The sequence below is a fragment of the Bradysia coprophila genome, unplaced genomic scaffold (assembly GCF_014529535.1).
Source record: "Bradysia coprophila strain Holo2 unplaced genomic scaffold, BU_Bcop_v1 contig_232, whole genome shotgun sequence".
In the NCBI taxonomy this organism is placed as follows: domain Eukaryota; kingdom Metazoa; phylum Arthropoda; class Insecta; order Diptera; family Sciaridae; genus Bradysia; species Bradysia coprophila.
The window spans coordinates 12,075,422-12,102,958 of NW_023503493.1; the positions used below are offsets into that span (position 1 = coordinate 12,075,422).

General features: G+C 37.6%; 2 protein-coding genes across 2 annotated transcripts; one reads left to right on the top strand and one right to left on the bottom strand.

The window, feature by feature from the left end:
- On the top strand, positions 1-27,537 carry LOC119077214. Its single transcript, XM_037184395.1, has 9 exons — positions 1-13; positions 226-310; positions 10,171-10,311; positions 16,039-18,965; positions 20,795-22,180; positions 22,253-22,537; positions 22,605-22,696; positions 26,834-26,991; positions 27,048-27,537. The coding sequence occupies exons 1-9, from the start codon at positions 1-3 to the stop codon at positions 27,226-27,228; spliced, it is 5,268 nt and encodes a 1,755-aa protein (XP_037040290.1). The 3' UTR covers positions 27,229-27,537.
- Positions 13,981-15,704, bottom strand: LOC119076708 (chondroadherin-like). Its single transcript, XM_037183624.1, has 2 exons — positions 15,540-15,704; positions 13,981-14,815 (listed from the first exon to the last, which is right to left on the bottom strand). Exons 1-2 carry the CDS (start codon positions 15,619-15,621, stop codon positions 14,049-14,051), a joined length of 849 nt encoding a protein of 282 aa, XP_037039519.1. The 5' UTR covers positions 15,622-15,704; the 3' UTR covers positions 13,981-14,048.

Genomic DNA, 27,537 nt, shown 5'->3' on the forward strand with positions numbered 1-27,537 from the left:
ATGACTCACGAACGTAAGGTAAAGTCGAGGTTACTTAACAGGAGCGAAACTTTACCTCAAGTTTTTGGGCAAAAGGACGAGTGATGGAAGTGGTGTCTCGTGAGTTTATCTGACTTCCCCTCGTTTCGTTTCCATCATTTCTCCCATCTATAATAATATTCCCGCAAACACATAATATTTTAAAATTATTTTTTTTTATTAAAAACTCTTTCTGAATTCTTACAGGTCAAACTTTACCAGACTTAGACACAATTTTGAAGACAATACGCTCAGGGTGGAATACACCAAAAAATCGATGTCTTATCAACAGGTATGTGTACATTGAACATTCAAACCATTTCATATGCATTTCCCTTTATGTGAAGAAATCGTATTGTGCAACATCATGTCTGTACTTGCACTGAATTTAATCAATTAGTTTCTACATATAAAGCTGTCTGCCACGACAGCTTGCGCTCAAATCAACTTCACTTTTACTTGAGAGCAATTCCATTTAATGTTTACAAAATGAAATTAAAATATAAAATCATTGTCTGCAAACATTCGCATTTCCAGAAGCGAAACGAAGTTATGAAATACAATTGACAATATTATTCTTTCCGCTTTGTGTGATTTTGTCGTCTGCGATTTTCCGAAGAATTTCCATTTCTTTTGTTTATTTTTCGTTATGCACAAATATGCGAGAAATGAGCTTCCAGAGGATTATGTACCACTTGAAAATCGAATTAATTTCGGTAAAAGGATTCAGTCAGTATAGAGACAAACCTCCTATATTTACATAAATTTAATTCCTTGCTCCATCAAATCATGGATTTTCGTTATTAAAATAGTTGTTTTTTTTTACCTCGTCGGTAAAAACGCGCACGAAGGTATCCGTTGAACCTTTGAAGCCCACTATAATTGAAGTTTTTCTGTTGAACGGAACCTTCTTGTACAATCTATGTAGTTCAGGATAGAAAATGTTCAGCTGCTCAATGGTGATGAGGTTTCGAATGATTCTGTTGTTATCCGTAAGTTGGGTTCCGGTGTAATCGGATTGATGTTGTCAATGATATTATCTTTGATTGAGAGCGACAGCGGATGATGTGCTTAAAGCTGATTCATTGTCAGTACCAATAGTCTCTTTCTTAAGAGAGTATTGTCAGTACAAATAGATTGGGTCTGGTTGGAAATTCTATTTTCCTTGTATGAGATGACAGGCTTCTATTAGTTATTTATGATATCGAGTGCGAAGTGATTTATTAGGCTCTAGATGTGTAATTTTGAGATCCATACAACGTTTTATGCCACAGTACCATTCGTGAAGTATCTCACGCGTACGAAAGAGATGCAAGATATTGTGATAGAAAGAGATGTAAATAGTTGTCATGAATGATGCCAATATCTGCTCCTGCCTAGTTGTTCATAACTGCTCCTGGAGCGAAAATAATGAAATTGTTTTTATGGGGAAGTGTACCACTCATCTCTGATTAGTATTTTTATTGTGAATTTCCTATCGAATTTGAATACTGGAGTAATTTTATCCGATGGCTCAATCCTGGCTTACCGGCACAGTTTTTTGTGTGTGTAAATGTTGAACGAAATATGATGCAGAAATTTGGACTTTTACAAATTCCTTATCTCTGTGATTCGTTACTCCTTATTTTTCTCTGTCGGAATATTTTCCATAGTCTAATTAAGCGATGATGTTGATAACCACGAACCACGGTGACATATTGTCAACTACTCTTGTGTTTGAGTTGTGTGCGAGATTCAATTTTATCGACATCAAATTTTATGTTAATTAAAATCGTTTGCTTTTACATAATACTGCTACAAACTATCCACATGTCCCATGTCAACTAAACGTCCGATTTGCTGACATTGAAAAATTAAATTAAAACAGGCATAGTTGACGTCACACACGATATTAATTATCGGTTCCATAAATGTGTTCTAAATCCATTTCGGAAGACATATTCGTTCATATTCATACCCACCATGCATACAATGACCGCAATCACTAAACTAAGGCATTCAAATTTATGGAATGAGCCGGTAAACATTTTATTACCGCCAGAAAATCCCTTTAAGCTAGACACATATTCCGAAACGTAAACGAAAAACTGAATCCCATAATATTTAATATTGAATACCATTTTCCATTGTATACTAGACATTATGTGCCGACTTGTTTTAAATATAGATTTGCCCTTGATTATATTTTATTCTCCATATACAGCATATATGTGTGTAGCGGCGGTATACGTTCAGCTATAATATACCATACATGAACTGGATTCGATCATATATATTATAGCGTCAGTTTGTAAGCTAATAGAAACGCATCACAGGGGTGTAACTTAGAACAATTTTTATTGTCGCTGCTTAGAACATTTTTGATTTTTGTACCAGCCCTGTTGAATGTCGTTCAAAAACATCGAATCGTTTTTTAATTTTCTGAATGAGCTCATTACCGACAATACCACAACATGTACCGAAATATTTTTTGAACCGGTGGGTGGCGAATTAAAGTCGCATTTGCGTCTAGTTCTCCAATAAATTTAATTAAAATCTGATTCTTATTGTAAAAAAAAACTTGGAACGAGCCGAACAATTCTTATGATCTGGAATTTTGATTACCCAACGCAGATCCAGTCAAATAAATCGTCAAACATTTTAAATGCAAATTTAACCGATTTCTGTGATACAATTGGAAATTCCAGATCATACGAATTGTTCGGCTCGTTCCAAGGTTTTTTTTTTTTAAATAATATCAAATTTTTATTAATTTAATTAAAGAAATAGATGCCCTAAACGAGTAATGTTATAGTTTTCGGCAACAACGATTTTCTGTTATAGTAACTTTTAATTGTCTTCGGCAATTGCCTAAAATCGATAGTATTTTACGACAATTTTTATGGTAAAGTGGTACACCCGTGAAACGCATGTAGTAGCTGGTTAGTCGCCGAATGGCTAAAGAAACGAAAACATTATTAAAATGAATGTTCGGAATTTGGTGACTGCCATATTTTACATTTAGCCAAAGTCACTTTAATACCGCATTTTGAAAGTTACGGTGCGGTGTAGGTAAGGTTTGCTGTATCATAATTGTTATATTCTTCATGCGGTACGTGAAATCAATTGAAGAACGAACTACATGCCAAAATGAGATGATAACTATTGCGAAAACATTGTGGAGTGTTACACTACTACCTCATCTGAGGACTCTTACGAAAATTATGGATTCTTATGGAGTAAGACCGAGTGATCGTTTTCATATACGTGAGATGTACGTTCATTCACAGCCTACATGGACTCTACGTAGGCTGTATCACATTCGTCTTCTGTACTCGCTCGCTTGGACAATACAGTAAAACCAATATATATTACACACTTGTCACGAAGAAGTCGAGGCTTGCCGAGACTGATAGTGACAAGTGTGTACTCTATTTTATCACATTAAATAGGAAATATATTGACCTCGTATCCGTAGATAGAGTTTTCTTAACGAAAGATTATTTTAAGTAGAAAGTAATATCAAACGTTTAACTGACTCGAGTTGATACACTTATCGAACTTTTGCAGCAATTTTTCGATTCGAATCTGATTATTCAGAAATTAATCAAAGTCCATTTTAAAACTTGTTGTGATGACGACAATCACTAAAATATTGATTTCTTGATTGATTAACAACGATCAGTTCCATTTTCCTGTTTATTACGCAAGAGGGATTCTTTTGAAAAGCCGCCTACCAAAATCGGACCCATTTCGCCTGGGATTGATATATACATGGTTTGAAAGGTCTTTGCCAGTAGACCTCAAAACAGGCCTCACACGGTCTCTAGCCACACCTGGTTGCTGGTTGAACATCTCCGAAGTTGGTAAAATGGTGATTTTTATCCGAATTTTTTGGCCGTCATAAACGATCGTCCCGGGCGAGAGTGGGCTCGTTGGAAAGCTGAGCTCAAGTAGTTTCGGGTCATGCCTAGTTTAATTTAATTCATTGATATATGTTTGCAAAAATCTGCAAGAAAAATTTTCAAAAACTGTGTGAACTTTAGACAGGTCTGGGCTGGTACTGATGACGCTTAATGGAAACCTAACATGCTAGTCGTAACATACATTTTCTAAGCTTTCCATTGATACCCCATTTGCAGTGCTGGTGTGATCGTATGATTCGAGAGGTATTCGAAAGTAAAGTCGAAAAAGGATCGGAGGAATGTCGATTTCGTTTCATTATCGGACACTAAACAATTCTCTAGAACATCATAATTGACAAAGAATTGTTTCTGAGTCGCGCAACGCAATCGAAAATGCATGCGTTTCTATGCGTTTTCATGTAAACTTTAGATGCGTTGCGCGACTCAGAAACATTTTTTTGTCAATTTTGATGTTCTAGAGAATTGTTTAGTGTCCGATAATGAAACGAAATCGACATTCCTCCGAAGGATCTGAACCAAATTTTTTTAACGTGAGTAGGGCTATTGCCCAATAAACTTGCCTGCATAATTCTTTCATTATTCGACGAAAATGATATAGTTGATAGTGTCGTCCATTCAGGATACGTGATGTTTAACCATTCATTACCCGATTCATTGGAAGAGATCATTCAAGCTACAATGGTTAAGGAAAGGAATGATCTTTTCCAAACGATTGCAACGAAATGTGAAATTGAAGACGACAGAATGAATGGATTTATTGGCGTGGACACAGTGAAACAATCCAGAAATGTCTAAACAAGATATGAATTCATCAGTTAAAATTTGCTTGTTTCCAATTATAATTTAGTCCTGGAGTTTCGCTGCAAATCCAGTGTTCAAAGCTGGTTCGTCATTATTGTGCCCCTAATTGTCTCAATATACTTTCATACCAAACTTGTGTGAAAGTAGTTTAAAATACGTCCTTTCCGACATTGCTTCCTGCAGGTCTCCACTCTCTCCATGACTTTTTCAATGTTCGTTTTTAGCTGAAGTGCTCCCTTCTACTCTCCGAGAACAAGCTACAAATGGGATGTGAATGTGGGTGTTCAAGTAGTTAAAATCAATCAACACTAACGATTTTACAGCTACAGTGGACGTCAGTGAAACTTAGACATGAATTTGCTACAGATACTTTTAAGTTGGTCCTATCATACAAACTAAAGTGTATATTCTTCGTTGTACGGGTGAAATAGTTAGGCGGGACAACAGTATTACGAATTTATATTTTAGTACTTATTATCTTCTCATATTTCGTTCTCCTCATTCCTAAATAATCTTTTTAGAGTGGAAGCCTTAAAGGAAGCCCCGTCATTTGCTTGAATCAGGGAATTATCAACTCATGATTTAATGAATCAAACTACAAGAGACGCTCAATGCTTCGTCTAATTTGATGGTTGAATATAGTCTGAGGTAAAGATGATATTGGCTATTTACGTCTTTACTCTGCCGTGATTCCGTTTGTGTTTGTCAATAAAATTTATTCGCAAAAGTCTTTAGTCTCTAGCTCACTTCTATGCTTCAGTTTTTTTGTATTGACTTTGACTACCATTTTTGAATAGAGCATTGTTCTCCTGTTACTTCGCTACATGCCAGTCATTCGGAGCGCAATGTTTTCAGCGTTTCATTTCTTTGAGAAAGGTTTTTTTTTCCACATCCTACACATAAAATGAGTCATTGTATTACGTTGTATCACTTCGTTCTTGTAGCTATATTTTCGACTTTAATGGAACGCAAATGGAATTGGTGGTGGATATGATGAAGCACACGATGCATGAAGCTAAATATGTTTGTTTAACTGAAAGTGTATAAATATAGAAATGGAAATTCCTTAAAACTGTTTTTCTGTTCTCATCATATGGGATAAACGGCGTCGACACTTACGCTAAACGAAACAATAAATGACTTTGTGTCAATTTACTTTTTGAAATAAATAACACTGTGCTCCGTTCCATCAACGGAATGGATGTGATTCAACGTCTATGCGAGAAGCAAGAAGGCATTTTCAATTATTTATATAAAACACATGAAATGAATCACAATGCGTGGTTTCGTTTTATGTAACACTCTATCGTCAAAGTTGATGTTATGTTTCGGTTGTTGAGTCTGTACGATGTTTTGCTTTCGTTTAATTGTTTTCATTAATATATGATGCTAGACGTAGATTTGGGGAGTCCGACAGGTTTTTATTTTTTGGTCAAAGCTAAGGATTGAGGATTGCGTGTTAGGTATACAAGTAGCATCCATAATTTAGTATTTTCGTTAGAATTCGATCGATGGCACATTTGGACGATTCCATTGTTGTAAATGGCAAATTCAGCTGTGACAATTACCAATTTACACAGAACATTGTATAACTTCTGAGATTTTCTGAAATGCTCTTACTGAAGAGAATATATGTCAAAGGTTCAAGTTTACAATCAAGAACAGTTCATTTGTCAGGTACTGGAAAATATATTCCATCTTCTTTGCAGAAGAGCGTGGATGTAAAAGGATTAAAGAACTGCACTGTACACAGGTCCACTTCATGTTGAAATAGCAGGTTGAACTAGGGAAACAATTGGATTTTGTTCTTTCGATATTGTACCTCTTGGCGGCGGGATCTGTGCAAAAATAAGGCGATGTTGTCGAAACAGTTTTAACGATGACTTGAGTAATGAATGCACTTCAACCTTGAAATTTTGTGTGAATGTTGGCTTATCAACATCATTTTTGAGACCACTCAGACGTCCACCCTGACCATCCATTTCCATTTATCGTACAAAATATGGTCAACTTTCAAATGCAGCTGTAACTCAGAAATCTTAGTTCGTTAGATTCAAAACAATAGTGTTTAAGATGTACTGCTCTATTAGGTCAATAGTTGGTCAGGGTGAACGACTCGGTGGTCACAAAATTTCGGAACATTTACAGACACTTTAAACTTTAAGACTACTCTGAACTCAAGTTATCGCAAACACTTTTTCGACAGACCTCTCACATGTCCCACATCCATTTACCTTTTCACCCAACCCGCCAAAAATGAGTCGAATATATAAAAATCAACACATGTGTTTCCTAGAATCACAAGCGAATCGTCATGGATCAGCAGTGGGTTTTGATTATTGATCTATACAAGAATGTTTGACGAAGTCTTATTAGAAATTATTCAATTTCACTATCCATGTTACATCTTTAGTGCCACGCGTGTGTATACAAGTACACTGAATGCCCAATTTTTCAATCAAATCAAGTTAAATTCCTCCCATTATCTCGCATTTGAAAAACTCTTTGTCATCCGCCAATCGTTTCAAATTGCACTTAAATTATTTTTCTCTATAAATAATTTCGATGTCATGGGATAACATTGAATTTGACACCATTACCACATTTGACAGGAGGTACTTAACTACTTAATACTTTTTTTCATTTTTATTATCAATTCATCTGTAAGCTGTGTGATAAAAGTAACAAATTTTTCCGTTGGAATGTTGATACGGTGCCGAGATATAAGTGAGTAAGCCGTATGAAAATTTTCCCATCTCTTTAGCCACTTAAGCTATAAAGACTCAATTGAATTGAGGCGTATGCTAAACGATTTTAAATTATTCAAGTGCACGAATCGATGCCAAGTGACCGTCCACCACTATTTTCGTCCGAATATTTTTGGAAAAGAAAAGCATGGAAAGGTCAATGATTCGTTTCTTTCGGCTCATTTTCTTTCGTTCCTTTTTGCAAAATTACCATTCAACATCAATCAGTCATGAAGTGTTATTCAAACTAAATTACTGTGCTTCGTGTGCTGATTGCTATATACTCGGGTGTTTATGTCTCTGTAATTACGACTAACTTAATAGTAACCGAATGTGTATACCATTTCATATGTTTATCATGCGACGACTTGTAATTAACTGAAGTAGAAAAAAATATGTTTCCGACCGACGCCTAAAATAAATCACCCTTCCACGATGTGTTTGCTGCCGTTTGTAACATAAGATTCAATTTTCAACATGATGATAAAGTAGTGAGTCAGAAATTTCTAAGACTCTAAGACTCTAAGAAATTCCTAAGTTATTTCAGACAGTTTCACCTTAGTAAGTTAGTTTAATTAGAGACTGTCCACAAACGACGTCAGGCAGTTAGGGGGAGTTGTGTTCAAGAAAACATGACGATTCTTACAAATTTGGGAGAATTTTGTGGTTTCGAAAAATTTGTAAAATAGGGCGACGTCATTTCTGAATGGCCCCTTCAGTGTAATTATACAAAACGTGTTCGTTGCTCGTATTACACTCCACCGCTGTCTATCCACATATTTTCGTCTACAGTGAACCCAACGAATAAATTGATCCTCAGAGATCCTGAATCTACTACTTCACTATCGATTTTTCGACAATTTTCAAGTAAGGAATTGGACTCATACTTTAACCAGCCTGGTCCCATGTGTGTCCTAAATTCCGGTTTGAGTAGTTTAGTTTGTAAAGTTCAGCCGTAGAATTGTTGTTCATGATTTTTCTACTCTGTCAAACTTTCTCTTGATAAATTGGATTTTAAACGTTGAAATCGAGTTAAAAGTACGTAATTGACACTCAAGTAAATGGGAAGTTAAATCTTCTATCAACATTTTTCCATTTAGAGAAGAAAGAAACGCGAATTTAATGTAACGTAAATACGTCTCATTCAATTATGTTGCCCGCACATATATAAATAACCGAACCATCGCACGCAATTGTGTGTGATGTTATTATGTCCCATAGGACATATTTACCAAATAGAACGAAAAAAAAACACATATAACCAACCCAACAAAGTCAGACAGGTAAAAGGATCACTTTATATACTTGTTTGACATGGCAGGAGGGAAGTTGTGGTGGGTATACTTCAGACGTCTATAATAGAAAGTGGCATTTTGATTTTTGATGAATGAGAAAGCTAAATTATGGCAATTTTCCATAAGATGCTGCATGCTACATCCTTCATGTCAGATGCATGAATAATATTTTGGAATAAATGAGACAGTCACTGAAGTCTAATTTGAAAATGGGACAAAATTTTTGACTGATGTGTCTACTCGAACGATTCTTTAGTTTTTCTCCAATTTTCTCCATACAACCGTAGGGGGCGTATTATTGGGAAATTCATTCCATTTATTGTACATCCTGACTATTTTAATATAGCTTTCAGTACAGCTTTTTACATAAAGCTTTGAATATAGTCGAACTATCCAATCTTCCTTCTTCAGCGGTTTAAAATAGCTTCACCCTCAAAATAACATAATGGCGTAAAGCTTCAACTGCGGTGACTAAGTGACGTTACTCCTAAGTAGGAGCTGCAGGAAAGTTTGAAAAATTAGCGAATTTCACAGAACTCGGTGACCAATTATTTAATTAGGTTCATTGCAAATGAGAACAAAAGAGAAAAAAGTTTTTTTACACCTTCCCGCAGCTTCCCATAAAATCAATTTGTGTGTTCTGTGTTCAGTTTCTGGACGAAAACATCAATTTTTGGTGTTCTGTATTCAAATTCTGTACCCAGAACACAAAAAATTATGTTCTTCTTGACAATATAATTATCGTTAATACGAAATGACGTACAGCCCAATCAAACTAGTCAATGAAAAATTTCCGTAAAATTGTAGCTAGCTACGTCTGCATATATATTAGGAAATGTATGTAAACCACGACCGCGCTTAGTAATTATCATATTTCCAGTCGGTTGAATTTCTTTTATTGTTTCATAAATATTTTAATTTGTTGCTAATCAGCTAGTACAGCTGAGAAGACACTACGCCCAACGCGTATATATAACGTTATGTTGAAACAAATCAATCGTTTGCGGTCTGGGTATTATATGGCTGCTAAATTAGTTTAAAAATTTCTTAAGCAAACGGTTGCATTGTAGGCGATTAAGTATTTGAACGGCTGTCGCTACTGAATCAGTCATAAATGTTTTGTTAATGAAATCAATGTGATATTCGAAGAAAAATGGAAAAAACAAAATCAAGTCATAAGACAAAGACAAGGTATTTGGGTACCTAAAAGGTATAATCTTCATTCAAATTTCAATAATATCATGCCATCATTTGTCATCAATTACCACATTCATAATACAGAAATGACCATCAATTTGTACACACTTTTTGATTTCTTTATAAAAAACAAAAAAATCGACTGTTACAGCAACCAATTCGCTTCACTTCGTAAATTTGTTAAAATTTTTATTTTCTATTTTTCAGTCGGGCGAGTGACTTTTCGGAATCATCATCAGCTACTAGTTGCCATAAATCATTCAAAATGGGATCGGGAACCAATTCTTCGATGGTCGGTCCGGGCTTATTAAGACGACGGTACTCTGTGCCAGAAATCATCATGAGAAAGTAAGTGTTAGTTTTGATACAAATTTTGTCAAATTCGTCGATTTGCTACAGGTTTTCCTGGTACACTGTGCAGCACACTTTCTCAATAGGTCTAAAAATTAAAATTTAAAGAAAAACAACTACTATCCGTTCAGAGGCGGCAAGCATATCACCAGTATAATAATCTAAAATCTGCTACTTCTTTTGTTACTAGCATTTTTATCAGATTATGATTTCACTTGCATCAAATAAGTCAAACATTAGTAAAGTATCACAGCATCCGTCGCATAATTCCTTGAAAATAATTTCATTTCATAGCTCCAAAACGGTACAAGAACAACGAACATGAACGAAAAAACAATCTAAAAAATTGAAAGACTTCCCAGACATACACACAAAAAAGTGGTCAATTATAAGCGATGAAAAGAAAATTGAAAATCTATTGATCGATTTATACAACAACCATAAAACTGCCCAACAACAAAAATAGTAATCTCACTTGTGTGGAGTTGGATTATTTCAATATCCACACAAAAGCGAAACTAAAAATTGAAAATTTTCCTATGTTCAGCGAACTATACACTATGAGCGAAAAAGAATAATGCATCGTTGTAGCTGACTCGTTTGATCAGCAACAAAGTCTATAAGTGGATTTAAACATAATCGGCGGTTCAGTTTGACTGTTTCGCTTCATTTCAATAGCCTTAATCCAATAATAGCGAAATCCATTCCATATACTTTCCACCACTGTACAACAAATGGAGGTGGTTTTCATATTAAAATTTTAAATTCCTGACCGCTAACACCATTACTGCTGATCGCCACAACGAGGGGTTTCTGTTATACATTAGAATAAAATACTATGTTGATTGAGCTCAATCAATAAATACTGGCAGGTAATTGCGATTGTTTTTGACTTCAATCGACATTAGGCCTTTCTTTCTTCGGATGTTCACCTGTTACAACTCGCTAAACTTAGGTACTCGAATTTTGCAGAGCCACTAACACGTTACCGATCTGATTGAAATGCTTTTGTTTGATGAAATGTAATCGCCATCGATTCATCGATTTTTTTTAAAGGCTCTTTGTAAATCCAAAAAAGTGTTCTGACTTAGTGCGTACTAGACGAGATAAAAAACGGAAATTTCTGGTGAAAGGTGGTAGGAAGTGTGATGTCTGTAAATGCACATTAACACAAAAAATGCGAAAGTGGTCGGCAAGTAATAGTCCAAAATTTCTGGAGTACTAAGCGACATTTTCGAGATTTAATCAGCAAATTTTTTTCCTTAGTAATTAATAGGGAACCACATCAGCCAGGTATGGTGTTGCGCTCATGCGTCAGTGGACAGAGAAGCGTTTTTTATCCATACTTCCACTGAAGCTAGTATACAACCAACGGTCCAACGTATTTGTTTTCTTGTGTATTGTGACGTAGTCTAGCACTGCAATTACAAACTCATAATGTTTTAGCGAAATCGACCACTAATTACCCGAGATAAGCATCATAAAGTAGGGAAAAAGATTCACCGCAGAACCACCAGATCTTCAAACAGCTCTGCCACTTAAACGACACTTTGGAGAGAGAAAATAAAATTCTTGAAATTTCTCAAAATACCTGAAAATAATTCCCTAAAATAGGCTATGTCTAGTAGGTACGCGCGTAGAATTTACTTTAATGCATGTGATACTAATAAACCGAAGGTAGTAAACGTGTTACACGTACATTATTCACCGGCCACGAATTCTGAATAAGGTTTCCTCTGTGTGCATGTTAGTTGAATAGGTGTATTGTGTAAATAATGTTATGGTGACAATAACCTTACCCAAATTTCGATTGACTTTTTGTTGTAGTTTATCATGATCCGTATTTTTGGCTACCCCATGCTATAGTTTTCGAATTCGTCATAGTGATTTGCTGGACTCTAAAAAAAAGTTATTGTGCGGTAAAAGGGTGGTCAGGTCAGGTCAGTGGAAAATGTGGATGTGAATTGAACATTTCCATTGTCGAATTCGATAATTGAATTTCTATTTGACATGTTTGTCGTTTGTACATTTCCTAAATAATTTGTCAAATTAAAATTTTCATTTATAAAACTGTGTGGTATACACATCCAACTCGGAATGACAACTCACTCTAAATTCGCGACCACTCTGTAGTCTGTACATATTAGCAGTTGTAGGAAATATCCAAACAATATACACCGCTAATTAAATTTAACCAAATGACCGCGCCAATTCACAAAGTAATTATGAAGAAAAATATTTTTTTCTTTTTCTTTAACTTTAGCTTTAAATGTACAAAGACGACAAACGCTAAACATGTAATATAGGTATAGGATATCGGTCAGTTCTCAGCACATATGCTTTGTGTTCGGTGAACGTTGTTTGTATATACCATGTAAGTATATTCAAGCATGTAAATATCCCCAACGTTGGCGTAAGGAATCGATAAAATAAAATATGCCTCACGGCTTTTCTAATATACACCCGTCATAAATACCACTATTTTGTTCGTGAAAATTTCTACGTTGATATAGTGTATAATCTACCGTTGTTGCATGAAAGAAAGTCGAGCGTTTTTGGGGGCAAAGAACTTTACGAAAGAAAAAAAATGAAATGAATATTGGATCGTTTTTGTTAGGTAAAGTGTCACTCATACTTTACCGTATTGTATGGATCTTTATGTATAATTGATTACAATCAATCTATCAGATTTGGGATTTTGAAAGTGTAACGTTGGTGGAAAATTTAGGGTAATATGGCAGGCATGTTCATTTCTCTTTCTAAATGGTAGAAATACCCCAAAAAGAATACTTTGTCGCTAAAGTACACTCACTGTGGACATCAATTAGGCTAATAATTTTCATTTGGACTATGTGAAATGAGTCTCTGTTGCACACCAGAATTCGTTTCGTTCTTTGTGAACAGCTGAACGAGAACAGGAGCTCCACTGCTGCATTGCAACTTATAAGTGTTAGAATTTGCCATCATCTACAATTCAAAGATACAAAAGCCAAATTATTTAGAAGTTCCGACCAATCAGACTTTATTGAACTGCTTATTCACCTTGCCTAAGGGAAAAAAAAGTTCTGAGAAGAGAAGACAATAGCGCAGACAAGCAGTTTTCACAATATTGCCGTCACAACATAGTTGAATAAAAATTCATTGCAAATTGCAATCCTGCAATTTGAATGCTGTTTCGATTCTAGAACTCGTCTCCGACTATTGCAGTAGCTAGCTACTCCATTGTTGCGACGGATGTTTTCAAAGCTCGACTAAAATCAAGGACTAAATTGTAGTTATTGAATTTCATCTCATTCGTACAAAAAGTACGGCACCACTCGACTTAATACTAACAGATCATACCATCTGGCATCTTTATTGAAAAGTTCGACTAAAAATTCCCGCTCGGCAGGACCAAACTGGTTACTAAAAGGCATTCATGTGCAAAGTAAAACAAGGCCTTGAAGGAATGAATCAGGATTTTCTGTGGGGAAGAGTCGTTTGAGAAGCGTGACCAAACGCATCAATGAAGCAAAGTAGACAACTGTTGAATGTGTTGTGGGGATACCTTTTCCTGAATATGATGGACGTTGGGCTGATTATTTGTTCAGTTCAAGGAATAGTTACCTGATTTTGATGAACATTAGGTTCATTAGGTGACTGTAGAGCGTGAATGACATACAACAGTAGGTAACTAGAAGTATTTTATTAAAGCTTACAATACTGTAGAACATGTCAGCGTCAGCAAAACCAATTTATCCCAAATCAGCAAAGCCAAGTGTACAATTTCGATGGACATCGTCTCTAAATTCGGTCAAAGATTCAGTAAATTTCCTATATTTAACATTTGGATCAAGGATGACCGGTGGCACGCCATAGTTCTTATCGATGCATACATTACCGACCAGACTAACGTAATTCAAAGTGGTGATGCCGTCAACCATCGCCGGACTGATAAATATTAACTTACATTCCGTCAGGGAAACCCATTCCAATTTTCTGTTATATCGGAAATGTTGATCGTTAATCGCTTTGATCGGATTTTTACCGAGTTCTATCGACACCAATTGGCGAAGATTTCGGAAAATGTTGTCCGGCAACACTTCAATATTGTTTTTGTACAAATTTATCTCTTTCAAATTTACTAAATCATCGAACGAATTTTCGTCGATCCGAACAATATTATTTTGGATCAAAACTAATGATTGCAATTTGGTGAGTTGCTTAAAATTTTCTTTGGTAATTTGTCGAATGGAACATCTAATGGCGTCGTATATGACCAAATTCGGGAAAACTGTTGACACATCAACTGGCAGGAAATTTATTGCTGTATTTTGACTGGAGTCGTGAGGGCTGAAATCGATACTCTTGACACTCTCATTTCGGTCCGAAGCAATGCGGAAATTATCTGCAAATATAACTGAATCGTTGTTCGGCATAAAAGTCAGCATTGACGTGTGTTCCGAGAATAGATAGTAGTCGCTCAACATCAGTTTACCATAAACTAAGCGTTTTTCGTTTCCTGTGTGAGAAATGAATGATTAGTTAAAAGTTATCAATGGATTTGACTGGTTGAGGCAATAGTTTCCAAAAATTTCGATAAATTATGATTTGCGCAGCAATTATCACCCTTCATGACTTTCAAAGATTTTTGGATCTCCCCTTAAAATACACCAAAAATTTCAACAAACTTCTGCTCGTTTGGTGATATTTTCGGCTCGGGTCGGTTGTTAATGGTGACTTCATCAGTTTTGTAAAGATAAGTCGTTCACTGCATCACTGCTCTACGGCACTTTGAAATCTATGCCATTGCACTACTCGACATGAAATATATTTGCTTGGTGTCTTTTAATTTTGAGCCTTCTAGACGGGCCGACACGCATCGTAGACAAAACCAAATTGGTGTCAAAATACAGTCAAATGACGAGTGAAATTGAAAAAAAAAACATTTTTTTAATTAAAATACCTGTCGAGACTCACAAGTCACACTTTCGGATTTTCAACTTATCTGGCACGAAAAGCCGTTCAGAAAATTTTTAAATTCTACATTTTCTGAGGCACCAATACCCACGTATGACACCAATTTGGATTACCTACAATGTGTGATATCTTATGTATCGGCTGCCTGACTAAAACTACTCTGGTTACCCTTCTAGGCACTAGCAGATAAGTGAGGATAAAATTACGAAATTTACGGAAATATTTTGTTCAAAAAAACGATTTTCCAATCATTGCTTTGATCTCACCGTCGTCAGCATTGCCTTTCCCATGGGGTGACACTGCCGTTAAAAATGCTAAGACACTCAAAAGAACTGCAACAACCTTCATAGTCTTCTTTCTACGATAACGATTCAAAAATAAACTGTAGCCACTGTAGCGTACAATGTCTGAATCAAGACTGAACCTGTGAATTACATAAATTGTCTAATCTGCGTCTAAATATGCTTAAATTGATTGAAATAGCTCATTAGTCGTAAAAATTATGCATCTTCTTCATGGCAATGTCACTTTTGATTTAGAATGCAAATTTTGTGGTTTTATCGAGTAGGTGGATTTTTGATTGGCTATACTAACTTTAACGAAACGCAGAAAGCAAAACTATGCAATTATCTCATGATATAAAATAATTTTAGTCTGAGGACATCACATGATCTACCTGCCATTCAAAAAATGATTTTCTTTTTTCCCCTAATTTTAAAACCATCAACACACAGTCGTAACTCAATGTTTCGTATTCATTTTTAGGCACAGTCTGGCTCAACAAAAATCGGTAGAAGAAAGCATAGCTTCATCAGCTCCAACGCCATACCATTCACCCATCGCACATCGAAAGCTAAACAGCCACAATTCGTCGGCCAACTCATCCGGTTCGGAAACGAATGTGTCCCGTCACGGTGATCGCGAAACGTCCATGCGACGACAATTGTTGCGCCGAATCTGGAGCAAAGAATTCCGTCAGTACACTGAAAGTCGTTCAGGTAGCTGGTCTCCGCCAATGCGACGATCACAGCGTCGTTTACATGTCGAATTGCCGGATAGGTGTAAGGAATGTTCGAAAATCGAACAGGCATGTGTTCTAGCCTCACCGAAACGGGTTCGTTTGAATTCATCGCCAATCGCATCGACAGCATGCGTACAAAGTAGTACAAATTCAGCCAATTCGGATCGATTCATATCGAGCAGTGATGTGCATGCACCGACTACATGTTCCAGTGAGACAACTGATATGACTAGTACTTCGGATAGTGAGGCTCAACGCACCACTCCCGACGAACACATTTTAGTCGGAATGGATGCATCATCTGTTGATGAACAAGGGGCCGATGATGGTGTTACGGTTGTCGAAGAAAGTACTGTTGACGGAACACAATCAACACCATCACCATCACCATCGCCATCACCACTAAACACAAATGACACCAGCGATGTTGTCGACTCAGCGTACCAGAATACAACAATCAATGACGAATCGATTAATAATTCAAGGATAGAAAGTGAAGACCATGAAAATGGAAACATTCTGTCACGAAACACAAACGGACACACCACGGCGGAAACTATTGAAGAGAACGGAAACGACGTAGCAGTAGTGGATCAATATGTTTCGGCACTGCTAGTAAATAGTTTAAATAATTTATTGGACGCTGTGAATGAACCCACGTACATAACACCAAATAGTAATTTGTTGGATCGTGACTCCGCTGATTATACCACCAATGGTTTTAAGATCAACGATAATGAAAGCAACAGTGCCGTCTCCACGATAAACTGTGAACCGATTGACACTTCAAAGTCATCGGAATATGTAGAAGGGTCTACAGTCAATGACGAAATGGATGATCAAAATGCGAACACAATCCAGGGTGTTGTCGACGAGGAGCGAGTGATTTATTTTCCTCATTACGTCGCAGACTGTAAAGACGATGAATCCATCTATTCGACACAATTGTCGGAAGAGGATTTTCTGGGCTCAGATACACCAAACGTGATCCCAGTTCAATCAGGCAGTTCGTATCCGAACTGTGATCGTAATCACGGCATCATTGTTTCACGATCGGTTCACAGAACTGAATCGATGGAAGCCGAACCATCCTCCGCCTCTCCACGAGAGGATCATGGTGGGAATGAATCCGATGCCAGTTTAGTCGATAGTTTGGACGAGCCAATTTCATTGAATGTTGAACGTACCGACGACGCTGTGCCAACACCGGCGAGTCCAACTATTGAGAAAAGTCAGTCATTTTTTGTCCCGATCGTTGATACCAATCAACATATCGATGAGCATATTGATGTGGCTGCAGCGATGCCAGAAAAGTTACGCGAGAAATTGGCGAAACGTCAGCTTGATATGAGTACCAAGAAGAAGATGGAAATCAACAAAAAGCAAAAGAAAATCCAAAAAATCATCGACCGAAATCAAGCTGGTAACGACGCTGTCGTTGAAGCTTCTGACAAATCAAACAAATCGAAATCATCGTCAACTTCCTCTCCATCTGTACCGACGCAAGATCGCAAGATCTCGCAAGATAGCAGATCGAGTAATTCAACAGCAGGACATGGTAGAGGAAGCAAACATAAATTCTTGCGATCCGAAATCGGAATGCTCGAGTCGTATCGAATTGATTCGCGTGGCAATATGCAGTTTACCGCACCGCCCAAATCCGAAAACGGAGGCAGTCTAGTCAAGAAAACTCCTGCCTCGGTGAAAAAGCCACAGCCGCGAAAAGGTGACATTATTACCATCAAACGATCACAGACCAAAAAGTCAACGATAGACCACAATCACCGTCGCAAAGAAGTCATCAAAGATGTTCAGCACATGACTCTCTACCAAGCGCAACCGGATCTGATAACACCGGACACCGAGTGTGGACCTCGTCGCATGTACCAAAAAACGGAAATTCGTGACGGAGACAAGCGAATAGAGATCCTAGAAATTGTGGAATGTGTAGACAGTTGCAGTTCTGCCGACGGTTCGGGTTCACCGCACGAAATCACATTCCGCACGACATCCGGATCACTAACAAGAAAATCGAAAATCCCCGTGCCAGTGTACAAAGCCGGACAATCTACTGGTTTCCAGAAATCGGTTAAATGTCCGACACGTGACAATGCCAGTCCTGGCAAAATTTTCATCAAAAACATTCAACAACTGGGCAACAACACCAAGGTCGATCAGATGATAGCCGATCTGTTGATCGAGGCCTTGAATCACCCGAAAGAAATGGGCATCGAGTTTGTTAAATCGCCGAAAGAATTCTCACGAACTGGTAGTGGTAGCGGAAAACGACCGTTGATTTCTCGACGAAATGTAACCGGATCTAGACGATCTGCTGGCGGCACCAAATATCAGCAAGTGTTCGAGGTCATACCCGAAGAGAAGGGCAGCTTTTCGGTGGACTCGTCTGCTGAAGATTCAAATTTCAGCCTGAGTGGACAGGCCAGCAATTTGTTGAGTAATGCCACATCCGCACGTGATCTGACAAGTTCTTCGACGAAGGTGTCCACTGCCGACTCGAAGTTGACACAGAACCGGATTCCACGAGGAAAGGAGGCCATCGAAAGTGATATTCTTGCCGAACCAGAAGCGTGGGTTGGATTTTTCAAGCAACATGACGATAGTTTGGTGGATAGTGGTAACGAAGGTACAGCTAAAGTGCTGATTTTTACGTGATTTTATTTGGACTTTTTTCGTTGTAGTATTTCTAAGTAGTTCGTAGTCATACAAAGATTAATTTAGAGAATTAGTTGTACTGGCATCCATGTATCAAGTGTCAACGTATTGAACCAAAGTCTTTTGTTTTTAAGTAATTTTATAGTTTTGACTAAAGAGCATGCAGTTTTTGATCGATTGATGTTTTCTTTATAAAATAAAATGCAAAACATTGAAAAGCATGAGTTTATAGAGTTCCTGTTGTTTTATTGTTTGAGTTTGATGAACGAAGCACAAAATTTACCACAACTGGTCGCTGTTAATTCTTCACACAACCTAATCGCACACAATCCCTTAGATAAATTGTTTCTTTTAACCCGTTTTCGTAGAGCATTATTTCGAGTTGAGCTTGTTTGTTTGTCAGCCGAGTGAAAATTGAGCGTAAATAGTGCAAAATGGCACTTGTTAGCTGCAGAATATATCGCATCGCGTACAATATACAAAGAGATTAAACATTAAGGTTACACTTCAGCTTCAGCTGGTCGTTTGATCAGTTTACTTACTTCAGTGTGTGGGCGAGAGCTCTCATTTCATCGCAGGAAAAGAACTATGTTTTCATGGCGGTCAACGCATTAACTTGGAATGGGCGAAATTCTGACATTTTCCTAGACCCCAGATGTCAGTAGCCCTTCCAAGCGAATGCAATAAAATGACGAAACTAGCAGCTGAAGCAAAAGCATAGAAGTGGAACCTCAAAGTAGAATTCCACAACTTTTTTTTTCACTGACGATGATTTTTCTGTTTCAACTTTTTCTTGAGTTGACCTTATAATGATAAGTTATGTCCGACATCCCAAATATCTGTTAGATTTTCTTCAGTAGGTTAAGCGTACCAATCCGGCCAGTCCGCCCCAGACTGATAAAATAAAATATTTTTTTAGTGTTCTAGTACATGGTAAGCCTACCAATCCTTGGACAAGAATGAGTCCTCGGTCACCTATTACCCTTTCATTCATAAACTTCTTTCATGAATGAAAGAACAATAGATGACTCCTTCTTGTCCAAGGATTGGTAGGCTTACCAACAAATCAAATTTACTTACGCTCACATTCCCAATTGCCTTGACAATCGATCTGTCGCTTGTTTTAGGAAATCTGTTTTTGTTGATTAAGCCTCAGAGTGTACCCATAGTTTCTGCATTTCCATACGCATATTGTTATTGCTTCAGCACACCGAGGCAGCGATATTTTCATCTGTATCTAAATTTAGAATATATTTGGGAGCTACATAGATTCGAGTGACGAACGGTTTCAATCGTTCAAGAAGCGAAAACACAGATCACTTGTTTCCTACCCACTTAGCCTTACTTCTTCTAATACTGAAATCTCCCAGTTTTCGATAGGAAATCGTTAATACACTTTCCATCTAAAGAAGGCAGATCCTCATAACATCTTGGGGAGCGTTCACAAATTACATTAGAATGCTTTCGCCGTTCTTGGGACCCAGGAGCCCCTGAAACCTGAAACAATAGACAACGTAGGTAATTCTTTTATTCTGTTGAGGGACTCAAGTCTTTACGTATCGATGCACCCTGGATTCATTTCATGTGCAAAGTAGAGACACACAGCAAAAGAACGGCTCCTCAATTTATGTGTTCCATTCACCTAGAGGTAACGATTTTCGGTCGCATGGAAAGTCTTTAGTTTTACGTGTTTTAACGAGCAGATTAGATTTAACTTTCAATTTATTAGTTCTCTTCGTAGAATCACATTTTTCGTTACTTTTTGTTTAAAAAGCTTAAAGTAGTAGTCGAACACACTATTTTTGTAACCAAATTCTTCTTTACGATATTTAACAGTCCAACATTATTTTCTCTCCGCACTAGATGAAGAGAACAGGAATTCCAACGCTTCTATAAACACAAACAGCTCATATCATCCAAAAACTGTGACAGTCATTGAGAAGCCTTCCAAAACCATTAATCATTTTCAGTCTCCATACACTTCGAGTATCTTTACGCCGGTCTCATCGGCAGATATTTTCGTTTCCAGTTCAGGATCGGAAAACATTCTCACTGTAATAGATAAAACATTCGCACAGTCGCCACTTGACGACCATTTCGACACACCGAAAACAATTGACTCGAGCGAACGGCCAGTCTGTTCCGAATGTATCAATATCAATCAAGAAATCGAACGAATTGAGTTAGAATCGGAGGTGAAAGAACCGATTGAGTCTGGCATAGGTGAAGAAGAACCAGGTACTCGAACAACTGATGTTGAGGTAGTCGAAAATGTACGAAATGACGTTCCGAGTAACAGTGTGCAAGACGAAAATGTATGGCAGGTTGAGGACATAAAAAATTACAATTCAGATCAAAAGAAATCACCAGAACCACTGGAAACAGTGACACCTGCAACGAATGCAGAAATCGACAGTACCAGCTTCATTGTGTTACGAGACGACGGGAACGAAATGCTGAAAAATACAAAAATTGACGAGGTTTTACCGAATTCGCGGGATCGATGCGTTGATTGTTGTTTTTGTAACCCGGACTTGCATAGACGTGATGGTGCCTCCTCAGCGGCAAGCTGTAATTTCTGTAATAAACGAAGAGAGACGTCGAAGAATCGAGAAACGGAAACGAAGAGCACTAACACAGCCCGCGCGTATGAAAGTTTGTCAAAAAGTGATCACACACACATCAGAACTAAGTCGAAAGAGTCGGATACGGTTAGCTTGAAATGCACCAGAACCAGCTCACGAATCCGTAGATTTGTACCAGATGATGCGTTGAATGGTAACTTGTGCGAGAATGTCGGAGAAAAATCCAGCAAAAATCGGTCAACGAAACCGGATCTGTCCAAAAAGCCTCCGAAAGCGCCAAACATTTCGCCTGCTCGTAAGGTGAACACGGAATCAATGTCACCATCACACAAACCGAATGCTAGAACAACATCTGGCATTCGACTTCCGAGTCCTTTTGTTGCAGCCATTTCATCTCAAAGTTGTGACAGCACTTCCAGTCAATGTTCTTCAAGTAGTTGCAGTCCAGGTAGTCCTAAGAAATGCCCAGTGCTGCCTTCGGGACGATGGCAAAACAGTGGTGGACATCAAAAGCCGTCGAGCAAAATTCGAGCTTCCCGATACAAGGACTTTTATGGGGACAACGACAAGAAGCAAGTGGCTAACAAAAATGAGCTTGGTCACATTCAGAGTCCCAATCAGAATACAGGTGAGGCAAAGAATGGTTTTTGTAATTCTAGAGAGTAGCAAATGAAACTCATTTTATGAAATTGTGTTTTAGGTTGGTCATTAACCTTAGCTGGAACGTACAATGATGATATGGCACCAGATGTAGAGATGCGTTTAAGTTTTCCGAAGAAAAATGGAAAGACCGACAGTGAAACGGGCTCGTTGAATCGGAAGTATTCAAATTCGTACAAGCAAGAGAATGGCAACTACCAAAGCTTCCAGCGTGAACAGAGTGACGTCTCAAATGAAAACTACCAACTAAATAATCGGGCCGCATTGCCAACAGCCGGAAATGGAAATATTAATCCAAAACGGACATTGTCAAAGGCTGTTATTGGTAGCTTCCGACATAATTTTGATACGACAAAGTTTCTGATTTTTTTCTTCTTTCGTTTGGTTTTCAGATAAAAATCGAAATCTACGAAATTACAATCTACCGGATTTGAGTCCATTCAATGGAACTATTGCTCAACAGACGGCTAGAAAAACCATCAAGGTATTTAACAGGATTAATTATCTACTCTATCGATAGGTAAATTGATGACAAATCTACAACGAGTTTATTGGCAAAAGCACAAGTTTTTTCCTTTGCATCTTTCATTCATTCACAATCATATCGAAGGTTCGAAAAAATTTGAAATTTTCAATGAAGCCGACTAGGAATAAGTTTAGTGTTAAGGCAACGCACTTCAGGCATGGGTGTTACTCCAAAAATAGAGCACTGAAACGGGACAGTGTACCAAACAAATTTTGGCACTGTAACGAAATGTGGGAAAATTTTTCATGGAAAATAGTACTCTTTTTGGCAGCTGTCAATCGAAGCACTTTTGCTTGAGGTGTGTTGGTTAAGGTCATAAAAAATGTGAGCCTGTGGGAATATCAGTTTAACATTAAGCCACGATTTGAAACACTTGAATTGAGACACTACCCAATACGAAAGTCTTTTGTTTTACGACTTTCCTTTTTGAGCTCAAAGACGGCCGTGAACTGGTGCCGAATGAAGAATGGAATTTTTTTTATGAAAGACGAAAATAAGAGTGTAATCGCGAATTCTTGTAACATATTCCATCACATCCGGAATTTTGAAAATCATGGAACCGACAAAATCCTTGTCTCATTACGATTTCAATCGGAACTCAATCACTACAAACTATAACTGACCTCTCTCCGAAGCGTCGAAATATTAGAGCTCCTGGATCTGTACTGCTTGAAAACGTGTTTTTTTTGGCACCTTAAAAATTCTTCCCTCATTTCACAATACCCGGCCAATGTATTCTTTTCTTCTTTAATAACTAGGGAATGACGAGCAGCCCTCAAAATTTAGGTATGCTGTTGCTCTTAGGCGTCAGCGGACCAGAGAAGCAAGTGTCTTTCTACATCCACTGAAACTGCAGAGCTGGCACTCCTTCTAAAACTCCTTGAGATCCTAGAATTTCAAAAGTCGTCGTGAAACCTCCTAAAACTCTTAGAAAGGTGCTCTAAACTTAAAAAATAATTACTGTTAACATAGCTCACAAACATTTCGTTTGCGGTGCACGACGCAGAGTTCTCTGTCAATTTCAAACGTTATTCAGAGTTTCATATCTGAAGCATTTCCAAGACCAAACCAAAATCTCCTAAAATCCTCCTTAAATCAGTCATCACCAATCAAACAACTAAAATCCTTATCACACTATCTCACATTACGAAACAGTGGCAGAATCATTTTCCACCTAAAATACTCCTTTAACCCTATAAATTCATTTCTTTTTAAATTTTTTTTTGGGATGCAAAATCTTGTGAAAGATGCCTACAGGATCACGGTGGGGTTGAACAAAACTTAAATAGAGTCGCGACACCACCTCTGATTTTTTTCTATATTCTTATTGAGGGACTCGAGTACTATAAGGAACCACATTCAGTTCGCAAAATTTTCCAGCCGTTTCGGAGAACCGGCACTCATGGCCGTGCGGGACCGACGAGTCAATTTGAATACAGATTGTTATCGCAACGGATAGAGGGACTAATTCTAAGCTAATTCGTATTGAAATGGCTCCCCTCGACAACTTGACCACGTAGCTACAGCCAGCTAAAGTCGAAAATTCGACATCTTTGAATGGTGATATGTCCAAGACGAAGAAAGTTTGAAACTCTTTGAATGGCGATATTGGTAGAGGATTCCATGCTCTATTAAACGCCGAGAATGGATTTTACAAAATTTGTCTGAATTGTACAATATTTGAAGAAGTTTATTCTCACCATCCTCGGCGAAACTTGAACTCCTCTGTGATACACAGGTAGACCCTTCTTGCAACAAAACAATAATGGCTGATCAGCCTGCTGTCTAAGCTTTACAACGATACCACAATTGCCATACCAGCCTTACAACAAGTATCTGTTGCGACATTTTGTTTTCAGTAAGGTCACTCTACGACGAAATTTTCAATTTATCATCTGTCTTCAAGTGCCCGTTCCTTTAGAATGAGTGGAATTGTTATGCATTCTTCATAAATAAGTGGTTTAAGTTATTTAAAGCATTTCTTACATTAATTACGTGTATCTGGAGTCGGTTAAAGCTGATTTCCACATATTTTTAGGGTAAATTTCCTCTAATGGCTAGCAAAATCAGCTTTAACCGACTACAGATACACGTAATTAATGTAAGAAATGCTTTGAATAACTTAAACCACTTATTTATGAAGAATGCATAACAATTCCACTCATTCTAAAGGAACGGGCACTTGAAGATAGATGATAAATTGAAAATTTCGTCGTAGAGTGACCTTACTGAAAACAAAATGTCGCAACAGATACTTGTTGTGAGGCTGGTATGGCGAGTGTGGTATCGTTGTAAAGCTTAGACAGCAGGCTGATCAGTTTTGTTGCAAGAAGGGTCTACCTGTGTATCACAGAGGAGTTCAAGTTTCGCCGAGGATGGTGAAAATAAAATTTTTCAAATATGTACAATTCAGACAAATTTTGTAAAATCCATTCTCGGCGTTTAATAGAGCATGGAATCCTCTACCAATATTGCCATTCAAAGAGTTTCAAACTTTCTTCGTCTTGGACATATCACCATTCAAAGATGTCGAATTTTCGACTTTAGCTGGCTGTAGCTACGTGGTCAAGTTGTCGAGGGGAGCCATTTCAATACGAATTAGCTTAGAATTAGTCCCTCTATCCGTTGCGATAACAATCTGTATTCAAATTGACTCTTCGGTCCCGCACGGCCATGAGTGCCGGTTCTCCGAAACGGCTGGAAAATTTTGCGAACTGAATGTGGTTCCTTATAGTACTCGAGTCCCTCAATAAGAATATAAAAAAAATCAGAGGTGGTGTCGCGACTCTATTTAAGTTTTGTTCAACCCCACCGTGGGATGCAGCAAAGACACAAAGGGATGCAAGCTGGGACAACAGGTATCCCAGTCGGTCTCCTCAATTCCTAAAATAGGAGACATGTTAAACCAACTTTGAAACTGGAACAACCAGCGGATCGAATCAATTTTTTTGTCTTGTGTGATTGGTCTGGTCATCTCTATGGTCTGGTCTATAAATCGGCCGCTTATCACCGAAGATACACGAGAAAAAGTAGGGTAAAAAATTTACTACCAGGAGAGGGATTACGGCATCAGTTCTCTTTTCTCAATTCTATGTCAACTCTACAGATAGAGAAGGATTCACTATTTCACGTAAATATGTCGCTATATCAAAGCCTTTGTCAACAGAAAAATAATAAATTATTTATACTCGACGGATTTTAATCAACTAAAATGCCATTGTATAGCACATGAATCCGGAACCGTAATTAGTTTTTAAGTCGGCTTGGCCAAAAGAGTCTTAAAAAAGGGATGTGATGAAACAATAGCAAACGTCTTTTAAAACCTTTATCTTCACGAAAATATAGCGCCGGTTGAAAAACTGATTACTGTTCCGGTGTCCTGATGACATTGGTTTTGTTGCAGCGACATCTTTCATCGAAATACTGAATCATTCTCTATCGGTAGAGTTGACATAGAATTGAGAAAAGAGAACTGATGTTGTAATCCCTCTCTAGTGGTCACAACGTTTTCAAGCAGGTGTCGCACTGAAGCAACACTTTGTAGAGAGGTGCGTTATACTCCGTTGAACTCGTTGAATCAATGATTCAAAACGGTACCCTGCTTTTCAAAATTACGGATGCCATGAATTCAGTCTCCATAGAAATTGTTGCCCTGACCAGCTGATTGCAATGGAATTCAAGATTTCACTCTTAAATTTTCGAATACGCAACTCTTCCGGTATGACGTTCCTGTCAAGAAAATTTTATTTTTCCCTTCATTTAACATCAGTTCGAGTTTTTTTGCAATGAGCAACAAATGTGTTGCCTCCGCTACGACTCAAAAATGTAAAACATATGTTTTCCGTATTTCGGTTACGGTATAGGTTTCAAGCCATGATCTTATGAGGACTAATATTTACACAAATCACACAATTAAACTGATAGTCGGCACCTCTGAAGCTTTTCTATTCTCCTTCAAAATTGCAATCCGATTATTCGGAGTTTTTGTTCTTCTCATAATTCATGGTAAAATGATTCAATTTACCTTCATTGTTTTGTGACCATACGCAGAATCAAACCAAAGATAAAATCACATTTTACAATCTTATTTCTTAGCGTTCCGAATACAGTGTAGCCGTGGCATCAGCCACCCGAACCATATCGAACTATCCGAACGGCAAACAACAACGTGCCATGTCATTCCAGGCACTGAACGCCAACGCTTATCGTTTCGATAACCGTGATCGAAGACGAGATCATTCCGTTGATTTGGGGTAGGTGAAAAGCGATTTTATGTGAATGGACAACTATTAATTTTCAATCTCATCAGTCATCTGTCTAGCCGTCGCATGTCGATCGATAGTCAAACACCATCAGAAGCAATGGCTCTGTCGATATTGGGTAATGCGATTGCACCTGAACAAAAACCGAGAGTTCCTACAATGAGCGAAAGAGATTTGACGAGGAAGCACAATTCGTGTTTCACGAGAAATCGATCATTTTTCTCGTAAAAATTATGTTTAATTTACAATAATAAGGTGTTAGCATTATAGAAAAACAAAGTACATACATTAATGTCGTAGACGACCCGACCACATAATACAAGTATTTATTTAAAAGTAACAACCAATCCTATGAATTGAGTAAACTGATTAGTGTAAATTATTCCTTACACACCTACATATTAGAGACAATTTTACCAGATGTATATCCTTTAATCCTGTTAGTTCCAATTGAATTTTATTTATCAACGACGACGTTAGTTCTTTTTTATGAATATACTCCCTTAAAAGTAGATTTATTAAAATAAAGATTTCTGT